Below are 12,920 nucleotides of genomic sequence, written 5' to 3'. Positions count from 1 at the left end.
TGTGTTTGTCATTGGGATTTGCTGCATACCAGCTGTGTGAGCTCAGCAGTCGAGAACAGAGCTGTGATAACCTTCACTCTCCCTTACTCACACACACACACATAAACACACACCTGCTATCGTGGTGTGTTTCCAGTCAGTCTTTGAAGTTCTGTGTTTACAGCGGCTCCCTCGGGGACGGCGGCGTGGTCGACTCCAGAACAAGGGCCAACCAGTCCCCCCCCCCCACGGAAGAAGATCTACAGCCTTTGCAGAAAAGCAGTTCTAAAACAATCTTTGTAGATTTGTTTGAAGGTGCAGTTCTACTGTTTTCTTCAAGCTAGAACGGTTTTGCGTGCTGCCTTTACAAAACCTAAACGCAGCAGAAGAAAACTGATTCCACTCAGTTTTTGGGGACAAACGTAGGTCAAATTGGATATAACCAAAAAAAAGGGAGTTTTATATAAACTATATCAAGTACTAAAGCATCTCTGATCACATTCTCACTTGTATTTTATTTTTAATAAGCCCAACTCTGCTCTACTGGCTTGCCCCTGCACACAAACATCCATTTAACCTGAACTGCACTGCAGTGAATGAGTATAAAAGCCACTTCCTGCCCTCAGGGCCAATTCTCCCAAAATACCCTATCACACAGAGCTTTTTTATTTTTTTTAACTGGAAAACTGCAGGCCCGACCTGCGTCAACACGCTATTGTCAAAGTAACTAACACCTTGTATCCTGGCAACCGCTGAGGGGAAAGGAAGTCCAAGTGCTTGTGTCATTATGGGACCATGTGACTGGAGAATGTTAGTAAACAAGAGCAGCGGAGGGGAGGAGCTGTGTGACTGAGGGAGCGGCAGGATCCTGTGGAGCTTCATTCTGAGGAACAGTTCATTTCACACTGATAAATTATTGATGTATTAATCTCTGAAATGTATTTTAATGTTGAATGTTCATACTTCAGTGGTTCATATATGATCTTATGGAGTGTTTTGGATGTGAAACCTCTCCTAGCTGCTTACAGTAGTCTCATGCTTAAAGGCACAGTTTGACATTTTAGGGGAAACGTGGTTATTTTGTTTTCTTGCTAAGAGTTAGCAGCCGGCTAGCTTAGCTTAAAGACTGGAATCAGCTAGCCTACATTTACATTTATTCATTTGGCAGAAGCCTTTGAGAATAACACTCAGTTCCACTTTACACAAGACTTGCAGGTGTTTGAGGTATATGAGGGCCTTGCAGGAAATGTTTTATGGAGGAAGAACATAATAAGTAAGTTAAGGAATAGTTGTCCCAGAAGAGGAAGGTCTTCAAGTGATTTTTGAAGACAAAGAAGGAGTCTGCTGATATATATACTTGCAGGTATCAAGATATAACGTGTTAATTAGTGAACAGAGCCAAGCTTTAACCGACTGCAGGCTGTAGATTCATCTTCTCATCAATCTCTCATCAAAAAAAGTGAATGAGTATGGTGTCAAAAATGTCAGACTATTCCTTTAAAGGCGTACTCCACTAATTTAGTATTGCACTTTTATAAAATTTGGAAACTTATGAAAGACAAATTTCAAAAACCAATGTAGCAGAGGCTGAGATCTCTTGAGGGTTATGAGAATCTCCAGAAATGTCCCATAATGCAGTTCTTTTATGAGACCATCCCTGTCTGGTAAACAGCCTTGTTTCACTCTCCCGGCTCGTAACACAGGCTTTCTCTAATAAATGCGTATCTCCAATCTCCAGCTGAACTCTCAGACTTGACAAAGCTCCTCCAGAGCTGGAGGAGACCTTATAGCTTCCGAAGGCCGTGTTGTCCTCAGTATGACCAGCAAACTGATCTTTATCTCCTCTAAAACACAGATGTACTTAAGTATTGTACTCAACTGCAGTGCTGCTACTTCCCATCTCTGCTTCTCTTCACCCCTCTGACACTGGAACTTCACTCTACTAGTCGCTTCTACTTTTTTTGGCAAAATGGAAATTTAATGAAATCATAAAACAGAGACAAAACCAGGGAAAGAAAAGCAGAGTGTTTGACGTCTGCTGTCTGAGCAGGAGTCTACAGTTCACTTTGTGTTGTCCTCGTAAATCTCTCACAACTACACACACACACACGCACACACACACACGACCAAACCTGGATATGTGCAGGGAAAATGCTGTATGCAGCCTTGTCATGATGGTTTATTTCCCCTATGACTAAGCTTTTACAGATGAGGGTCCCAGGTGCTGTTCTGTGTCATTTTATGATCACATGCGAGTGCTTGTCTGCACACACAACCGAACATTATTTATCCAGAATAGAGTGACAACAGGAGGCATATAAACAAACAATTTCATGAAAAAAAAATCCAACAAATCCATTTTGGAAGAAGAAACGGTAACTTTCAACCCATCAGTTGCTCATTATTTTATTACTGCAGTGATTGTTTTCTTTTAAATGTTCTTATTTAGTAAGAATGGGAAAGTTAGACTTATTTTCCATTGATTTTAGACAGCCTTCATTACGTCAGCTGGTATGAATACTGCTGCTTCACACTACTTAATGTGTGTTCCTTTTGCTGAGAGGCTGAAGAACAGGCGCCCTCTTTATACTGATAGTCAACTCAGAGTTCACACCCAAACACCGCTTCTGTAAAATACCGCCTTTATCACACCGAGCATGTGAAACAAAGAGGCAAATGTGCAGATTTAATGACACACACACACATCCCGCTGTACAACAACAACAACATCTGGACGCAACAGTTAGATCACAGAGTGAACTGCAGAGTAAATACAGGTGGTGAGTCGCACAGATTTTATAAGGCAAAGCATATTGTGCCAACATGATCTTCTTCATGAATGCTTCGCTTTACACTCACAATTACGGTAAACACGGTGACACCTGGTAGACCAGTACAGTCGGTTCAAGGAGTGGTCAGTCACCCGACACAACTAAACCAGCCTTTTACCCAATGTCAAGCCAAAATATATCCATCTGTATACTTAAAATATATTTTAAAAAAAGATCAAAAGGATTTTTAGCATATGTTCCTGCAAAGAATAAAAATTCACCATCTGTCCATCGGATTGTCTTGAGAACTTGTGACTTTTTGTACCCATGCAGCCATGTGAAGGGAAACTCTGGGTTAAGAAGCAGCACCATCTGTGTAAACCATTCAGCTACACACAGTATAGGAGATACACATACTTGTACAGGACCAACAGGATAAATCTGGGCGAGGAAATATAATTTTTCCTCATAAGTACTACTGAGGTGCCCTTGAGCAAGACACATAAACCCTAACTAATCAGATCCTTAGTGGCCAAAGCACAGGATGCACAGAGCAGCTTTCAGGTGTGAATGTGCAACTGCAGTTTAAATAAAAATAAAAGTAAAAATGTTGGAACCAGACTTAACTAATGACTAATAATTGAACCATTTCCTTGAAGAAGAAAAATGTGATTTTGTCAAATGGCTTTTAGGGGTCAAAAGACAGAAACATGCAGAGTAAGCTTTTGTTTTTCTGAGCCGTGCCCTTCAAACATCTACTGTACCCGTCCTGTGTCAGGTTTGGGAAGCTGCAGCTGAATGTTCCCCTTCTGTGAGCCAAACCAAACATTCAGCCATTTCCGCATGGTTTCAGTTGAAGTTATCTGTCTGAAAACAGACATTTCCACTACAACATGATGTGCTGAGCAGATCAGGGTCATATATTCTCCAATTTTGTTTTAAGATGATTAGAGAACCACATAGGAGTGGTTTACTACATCGAGACTGTTCTGATCATTAACATTTATTACTGAATCTCGGTTATTTTCCTGTAATTGTTTGATGTTTCACGTTATACTTCAGTCTCACTCGTCTGGCATCTGTGTAGGCAAAAAAACAACTATAGACGCAAGAAATACTGCTTGACACCGGGAGCCTAATGAAGTTACAATAGCTTTAAAACAACAGATTTATTCAGGAACCAGTCATGACAACATTCTTACAGTACTTTAAAATGATGTTTCCATCTCAGCGCTCTATCAAAACTGAGGCATCACTCAAAATATGTAAATTGATAAGTGATCAGTCAACCACTTTGCCTCTTCTGTAAACACCATTAACGAAATTGAGAAGCTGTTAACCTTTGACCTTCCTGAGGCTTCTTTTGCCTTTCTCTATCACTGCTCTGACACAGAGATGACCCCAGGTAACCTCAGATGACCCCTCATTTACGCCGCTGATGGATGTTGTGACAGATGCTGCCTTCATTTTTCCCAGAGGGTTAAAACCAGTACTCAGTGAGCCTGAGCTCTGGATTGAGGAAATTTAACAACTGAGTATTAATCATGAGTCTCCTGAGTCATGTTGCTCATTTTTATTTAAGCAATGATCCATAACTGATTACATTTTCCAAATAACCCAAACAAAACAAGGGCTGAGAGTCAACTATCACAGTGTTGAGAGTTGAGGACCTTATATGGCTCTGAAAATAGTCCCTCAACAAAACAGGAAGGATGTGATAAGATCCTTCCTTTGTCCTCAAACTAAAAATCAATGAGCAACTTCTTGTGCACACTTAAAAGGTTACCGTGAAGGTGTTACAGCTTCCCTACGGACACATTTCACTCACCAGTTCACAGAGGCAACACAAGACCCCTCTCAGTTGTTAGGGCATCATTACAGTGTTGAATTAATAATAATTAAGTGGGTTTTTTGCTTCCACTGGCAATATTTTTATTTCCATTGCAAAAAGTTAAAGGAAAACTTACTTTTTGGTGAGTACAATGTTACCATTACCAATAGAACTGATGGCTGGAGTGACAGACATGAAAGCTGAAATACAGTAAGCTGCAGATTTCCTTTAAAGGGGAAGTGCAGAATCGTGCACGTTTCCTGGTCTGGGCGTCTACTGAAATATCTTTGCATGATTAGCAGTTCAGAAAAACTCCTTATTTATCTTATACTGGCTCTCGTGCTACTATCACTTTTGTCTGTTCTGATTGATTAGCTTCTGGAGGCTGCGTCTGGGCAGACTTCCGTTAACAAACAGGAGCAGGATTTCATTTCTTTTTCTCATTCTTTACTCGAAATGGAAACTTCTAAAATACATCCTTACATGTTGGAGCCCGAATCCGATCCAAAATATGAAAGCAGACAACACAAATAACCCATGGTACAACTCGCCGTTTGTGGGCACGTGCAAACAATCTGATGTCATCACAAAGAGGAAGTAGAGATAACTTTGCAAACAGAGCATTCAGAACAGGTTGAGGCCCTGGCTACATACACCTCAGATATCTTAGTTTAACATAGAAGTCTGACATTATAACAGTGTAAAAAACATTTGCAGCATCAAGTCTTGGCTTGGAGTTTCAGGACTGGCGACTTACCTCTGCAGATGAGTCCGTCCTGGATGACGGTCTGTTTACAGACGCTGCAGTGCTTGGCCTTCTTGAAAGTCTTCACCCGGAACGTGTGGGAATGAAGAGCCTCCAACTCCTCTGGCTGCAGTTAAGAAAAACAACAACAAAAAGACAAAAGAGGTGGACTGTTAGTGTCAAAATGTTGTGACCCATCGGGACTTCAATGAGTCCAGGTGATGTGACTGATTTCGGACAGATGCTTTAAAGTGCAGGTGTTTCACCGAACACCTGGCCATGTGTAATATGCAAATGAAGTCCTTGTCCAGAGCATTAAAGGCACATCATAAGCTCTAAAAACTCACCTTTTTAAAGCTGCTTTTAACTCATGCTCAGCTGTTTGTATGATACTTTTAAATGAGAACATCTTCTTGGCTTTTACTCTCTTTTACTGCATTTTGTTTTCTACTTTTACACTGTATTTTCTGCTACTCTGTTGTTGTTTTTGTGTATTTTTTTTTGCTAATTTGTTCATCTATTTAAGGTGTCTTTGAGTGCCTTTAAAAACACTATAAATAAACAATGCCATAACTGTCTATGCTAAAAAACACCAAATAAAATGTTCAAAATGTCCTTTAAATGAACCCCGGATGTAAAGTTGGAGGGGTCTAGGTTGGCAGAACAAAAACTAGAAAAAGGGAGACCACAGTCTAACCTAAAGTCCCTTGTTTTCCCTCCTTCTTTCACCCTCTTCCTCCCTCCCACTAGACTTTTGTCAAGTCGTTTCATTTCCCTCGCAGGTGCGTTATGCAAGCCTTTGGAGAAACTCTCTGACAGTATTCCCCACCCCTGTTAAACACCCCTGTGTATCTGTCTGCAGCCTGCTGCTGTTCTTCCTCTACTGTATACCATCTGCCCTCCTCCCCAAAAGCCTTTTCCTGTCTGCTTTGTAAACTTGACATTCAGCGATGCTGGAGAGCAAACACAAAAGTGAAGCTTGGGAGGTTTCCTGTGGTGTCTTTACCAGAAACCTCCATCGTGTTTCCATTTGCCCTCTAATGACCGATCGACGGGGGAAATGTGACATCATTTCTGTGCTGTATTTGTTCAGCTGGACCCCATTTTTACCCAATTTTTACTTTGAGGTTCAGCTCATTGGGAATCCCATGTACGCCAGACCACCCTACCAAATTTTTATATTATAGCTGTTATGTTGTAGAAAGTACTTAGCCACAACAGTTTTATATTGCATTGAATGGTATTTGACATATATGAAAATGAACCAATTAACAGTCATTGGTGAGACATGAGAATAGAATAGAAATGTCACCATCTTTTTCCGCTTTCTGAACATTTATCGTAATATTTCCTGTTTAACATCCCCCCACAAAGGGAGTTTAGATGAGTAAGCTCCAGCTGTGAGGGGAAACAGACTGTGTGTGCAAGACTACGTGTCTTTAATGTACCTAAATGCCGTAAATGTACATATGTTCCATGCACAGATAAAAGAGAGAAAAGGAATGTGTTTTCAATACAGGAAGTGCCAGTTTAGCAGGGCGTCCAGCCATGAGGCTTCTATTAAGTGTGTGTGCACACTGGACAGGGCTAAAAGTGGCCATGTGGTTGGCATATTGGGGGGACGTCACACAGGAATTTGTATGGAAAACCATACAATCTCTAAGCCTGGCAAGGAAAATATAGCAGCTCCCTTTCTGACAAAAAATTCCAGACTACCAACCACAGCAACCTTATAACCACTAATGACCCCTTTTTTTCTCTTCTCATCAATCCTAAAAGGCAACGTGTTGGAAAAGCGGCTTAGGGTGTGCAATCACAGCACAGACACTTGAATGATAAACCAGACTGAGTATCTGTTGGATACTTCTCACTCCCCAATTCACTGACTGTCCTCTCTCAGGTTCTTTGCAGAGGGAAAGGATAGCCCCATGTCTGTTTCCCATGAGCGGGATCCAGTTAACACATTGTCTTCATACTGAAAGCTTACGTGAGCAAGTAACCTGTAACGTTAAAGGGGCACTTGTCGGTTTTACAGATCAACTTTAAAGTTTACTGCACTGCTCAGCCTATGAAGGCAGTTGTATAATGTCTTTTCTGAAGGAGCTTTATCAAGTCTGTGAAGAAAACCTTAATGTTAGCAGCATTATCTGGGTGCTTGGCTCGGAAACTACAATTTTTTTAACAGAATCCCTGCATCACAGGGGGGGACATGGGGTGTTAAAGACTGTATTACATAAACACATGCCCAATTACCAAGCAGGTAGTGTCTAACAAAAGACATTATTGAGTTGCATAACGGGAAGAGAAGGATTCAGCATTTTTTGAGCTTGACCCATATTAAGGACAAGGGCAGTGTTCAGAAAGACATCAATACTGCATGAAAAGGTAGGAGTGCCAACACTGAAGGCTCCAGGAAAAAAAACCTTTTGCTGCAACACAATGCGACATCATCCAGCACAGCACTGTCTCGGCCAATCGAATATGTGCAAGTACACATTTCTGGTATATAACTTTGTAATGTGAACCTTGTATTTCTACCAATTTCCTAGTGATCACTGCAAGGAAAAAGGTAAAAATGACTGTCACCATGATAACTTTCCAGAGTTTTAAAATCCTGTCTCAAAGTATTCTAAACCACAGTGCAGTGTTTTGGTATCTGATAAGCCTTTTAAACCCCAGGATCTATTACTACAACTTAATTATTAGAGATCCACTCTGACTGGCAGCAATCATACTCAATGAATTTCTTTGAAAATAGACGAACTGACTCAAAGAGAGGTGCGACCCAGAACAAAGAATACTGTATAAATAAACTTAAATCTCTAGCACAACATTTCTTTGAAAAATCCCAGTTTTTGTAGCTAACAGACCTTTGTCAGCTGCAATAAATTGGCATTTAGCAAGAAGATGGAGACTTTTCCAAAAGCTTTAAGATTAAGATGATGCAGTAGGATGGTGTGCTGAATATGCAATGTATAATTATACATTACAGATAGCCTGAATTGGTGTTTTTTTCCAATCCATGAGCTTATATGGAGGTTTAGGTACTCAAATGGACTGGTATTACCACTGGTGTTTATCAAGCTCTGTGACAGTTCGGTGTTTGTATTCCAGGGCCACATGGCAACAGCAGGACAGCCGACCCTTCATTCCATCTCCCAGCTACGTCTTACCACTACATAACATGATTAGCTTAATCTAGTTAGGTTGAAATAATGGCCATGGCTGTGCAGGACGCGCCACGTTGGCAAGGGGGCTTTTCTGGGGAGGGGGGGGGGGGGGGGGGTAGAGATCTTTGCCTGGCATCCATACATGGAGTTACCCAAGGCGCCGCCATGCCAAGGCTCCGGCTGGCACCTGCTGGGTTGGGAATCTGGATATGGATTTTGGGGGATTGGGAAGGGGTGATAAGTGGCTTTAATGATACTCTGAGTGTGTCTTGAATTTATGGATGACTGTGCGTTTGTCAGTTAGTCTGTATTTCAGTGTTTTAACAGATACTATTATATAGCAATACATATTTTTCTCTGTTCCGTCAAAATGACGCCAGGCTTTGTGGAAACTGATACTTCTAGACTGAGGCAGCGCACAAGCTCTGTTGTGACATAAAAACAATCCTCTGGTTTCGCTTCTACAGACCGTTTAGGAATCAGCTGTCGACATACTGTCAGCAGAATGAACATGACCAGCCGCAGGCAGGTGTTCGAGGAACACCCTCTTTAATCGCTTTTGTCAAAGTGTCTACTCTCTAACCACATCAACCAAAACAGTCATTAAGCCCACAGGAATTGAACTCTTGGACTGCAATGAAGTAATCGGTTTTGGATGCAATTACCACAGAGATATTTAGGAAAGACCATGACCTAACAGTATGCTTCTGTTGTGAGTAAAAACTAAAGCAATGACTGACAATCAAATAGAAATCTGTCCGTTGTTGGTCACTGTATTAGTTAGTTTTTAATGTGGTGTTTCTTATATTCAGTAAACAAACATAAAGAAATACAATAATGAAATGAAATGATATAATGATGAAAAAATATATCTTATAGAGTAGAAATAAATGTGGACAATGCTGCGTGCATGAACTTGTCTTTTCTGTCTAATGATTTATGCATTAAACATGTTTTCAAATCCAATCCAGATTCCAAGTCAAATGACTTCTGCAGCACATTAATTAGCATGTTGCCATAGCAATAAGCAATGTTTTTTCCACTGTAGACGCCCTGTCCAAGGCAACGTAATCACTGTCAATTTAATGTCTCCAAAGGATTTAAAAGGTTTTGAAATTATCATTTTAAGTAACTTGCTGTTGTTGTTGTTTAGAGAAGACACAAAAAATGTTTTGTCCGATGTATAGACACAGAAAAATTAAGCCATTACTTACAGAATGTTACATATTCCAGGTTTGTAGAGGACTTCAAACTTAAGCTTTCTCTTTCACTCTCTGCCTTTCTCTCTCTCTCTCTCTCTCTCTCTCTCTCACACACACACACACACACACACACACACACACACACACACACCTATACACTTGTGTGTTAAACAGGCAGAATGTCTCAATCTAGGAGTCTATTCAGCGGCCTCTTTGACCACTCCTGAGCCTTCTCACACTCTCCCAGCCTCCACCTATTCACAAACCAGGGCTTATCCAGTAGCCTCGGATGGACACTGCGTGGGGGGGTGGGGGGTTGGGGGGTGCAGTCATCCATTGGTATGCCACTTGTCTTGTTTACACATTTCTCATTCTCTTATTCGTGGGGGTAGAGTGGCAAGGTTCGAGAGGTATGATGCCCATAGGGACACTCAAACTGGAATTCCATTTCAACTTTAAGGGTTTAATTCCCAATATCATTAGAGTGGCCAGTAGTCCAACATATCCTTCTTTACAAAGCCAAACAAAAGAAAGAACTCTTCAGCAAGCCTGTCTATGTTAGTCCTCTTGCCCTCACCAGAAATCCAGTCATTTAACCTCAAAATGTAAATACGGCACTGAGCAATATAGCAGGACGCTCCCTTTTGTGAGCCCTTAATTGTTTCCGATCATTAGCAATGCACCCAGCGCTCTCGCAGTTTGTTTATTGTTTGAGGGGTGCCTGCCCGGCGTATGCAGGGAGTCGCTTGGGGAGATATGGGTGACGGAAGAGGTATGGGGGTGGGGAGCACAGAATTAAAGGCAACCCTGCGTTCACGTGGAGACGTGGCTCTTGATTATTTTCTGTTTCAACATGTTGCAGGACCATGCAAATGGCCTCGGTCCTTCACATTCGCTTCACACTCCGGGCTCTCAAATGGGCCACAAAGGAAGGAAATGGTTTCAGACAGGCAACCGGGACCCCCGAAAGCTGGGGTCAGGGTGCACTGTGCACACATACCCCCCCCCACCCCCAGCTCAGGCACTGCAGCTCCTGGGAACAGACTCCCGTTCCCTTAGAGACGCACGCATAATCTCCTGCCTCACACTCATTAGCACACACGGGCAAAACAGGCACTCTTGTGCATAAAAAACACACACACACACATACACAGATGAACACACTTGTACATACACACACACACACACATGCATAGACACATGCCTAAGCATCTCTCACACATCCCACCCTACTTTTACACTTTTTCCCACTGCTGAAAGTCCTTAAAGACGAGAAAGGTCTCCAAACAGCATCTTATCCCTCTACTGCTGATTTATTTTTCCAATAAGTCTTAGCATTTTTTAACAACGATGGTTGTGTAAGATTGTTACTGACACAGTTGTGCGTGTTTGGGTTGGTCTCTTCTATTGTTGGCTGTGGAGTTTCTCTTCTCTTCTCTAATTATCAGGGACCTTTTTTCCCTGTCATTTTAAATTTCACAGGAATCTCAGGAACCTTCAAGGGAGGTGCTGAATTAGCCTACCTTAGCTTTAGCCCCAAACTCATAGTCTACTACACATTTGACAACGCTTAGCCTAGTCAAGTTAGCCTCACATAATTTAAAACTACTTCACTTGAAGGTTTTGGCCACTTGGAGACAGCAAAACACAAACACATTATCCCCTAAAGTGATCAGAATCATGGTGAATGTGTTAGCAACACTTGCTAATTAGAAAATCGAGCAGACACGCAGCAACGTTAGCATTGATTTGGAGTTGCATTTCAGGCCACCTAACAAATGTGAGTCCAATCTTTGGTCTCCACCAACTACTCAGAGAAATATTTGACCCTTTAGCTACTAAATGCTCAACTATACTCACATGCTAGTCACTCACTTTGTTTTATCTGCTGTTAAGTGCTGAGCAGGTTGCATAAAGTGGGTTTTTAGAGTTTTATTACCTGCTACAGCTGCAAAAACTATAAAAGAAGCTAATATAAAATTTGTAAAAATATAAAAACATCCCCTGTAAAAATGCCAACGTCTAAAGGTCGCAACACTGAGCAGCATCCGCAGAGGTGAGAAGAAGCGTGCTTTGTCCTGTCCATGTTTCTGATAAGATACGCATACTTTTCACGTGGCCATATTCAAAAAAAAATCACCATGAGATCACATTTATGTATTGCCGGTAATAGCTTAACATGCAGGCCAGCTGGATGTGAATCTGATGTCAAATAGATTAAAACATTGAGCAGAGCAACAAGTCAGGGATGACATTTACTCCAGTTTCTTTACAGTTTGCAGGATCACCAGACCTGGATGTCAGGATGATCTGCCAAAGAAAAGACAGGCAGGAAAACAACCAGACAAGCAGACAGGAAAAAGGCAGATGTGTGACTGGCACACAGACAGAGAAGAAGACCTACTGTAATATCTCACTGACTGATGTTCAGTCTTGCAACAAATGATTGAATTTTTGTTTTTTTGCTGGTATGGTCAAAAACGTACATGAAACATTACCTAACACATGATCTAAAGTCGCCATTTTAGTCACTGAACAAATAAAACATCATTATTATATGGTAACATTCCTAGACATATCAACTTTTTAAAGACATCTGGGAATCTGTTTGCTGTCAAATGTCACTAATCTCATATTGAATAATGTTTTAAAAGTCACACTCTTCACACTGAGCAGCTTCAGTATTTGTTAGGTAATGTTATAGTATGCAGATAAAACCTTCCAGACTCTGCTTTGCGACAGACATTCCAGCTGAATAACGTAACCAAGAGGATGTTTTTCTCCTTAACTGTAGTTTCCGAAAGTGTGACTCATACTTGTGTAGACACACACACTGATTTCACCTCTGATTACATTGGCATTCACTTTTAATCAAGTCATGCATTACATCATTTACACATAGAGCCATGTTTGTGGGGGGGGGCGTGCTTGTGCACTACACACGCATGCATACAGTTGCTATGAAGCCCTGCGTATTTAAGACACTGGAAAACATGGATAGTCCAGGTGATACTGGAATAATCTCTATTTGCAGCCTGTATCTGATGCTTTTAGACACATTGCATGTCTGTTTTAGGAAGTACAGTATCTATTTCATTGTCAAATTTTCATCATATATTCTTTTTACTCAAAATAATCCAATCTTGGTTATCTAGGATAACCTATTTATGGTTTAATGAGGTTTTGGTCAGTTCAGTTCAGTTCAGATTTTCAGTTTCCCGC

At 41.2% G+C, this 12,920-nt stretch overlaps 1 protein-coding gene across 10 annotated transcripts in view; it reads right to left on the bottom strand.

Annotated features, from left to right (window-relative positions):
* Positions 1-12,920, bottom strand: part of tns1b (tensin 1b) — a 174,445-nt gene that overhangs the window by 115,728 nt on the left and 45,797 nt on the right. For all 10 annotated transcript variants that reach the window (XM_042425614.1, XM_042425619.1, XM_042425620.1 and 7 more), the window contains exon 2: positions 5,339-5,453. In XM_042425614.1, coding sequence (XP_042281548.1) covers positions 5,339-5,453 — 115 coding nt within the window. The remainder of the gene's footprint in view (positions 1-5,338; positions 5,454-12,920) is intronic.

The sequence above is a fragment of the Thunnus maccoyii genome, chromosome 11 (genome assembly GCF_910596095.1).
Source record: "Thunnus maccoyii chromosome 11, fThuMac1.1, whole genome shotgun sequence".
NCBI lineage: Eukaryota > Metazoa > Chordata > Actinopteri > Scombriformes > Scombridae > Thunnus > Thunnus maccoyii.
Note: the sequence above shows the minus strand (reverse complement) of the source record. Positions and strands in the feature narration are given on the sequence as shown.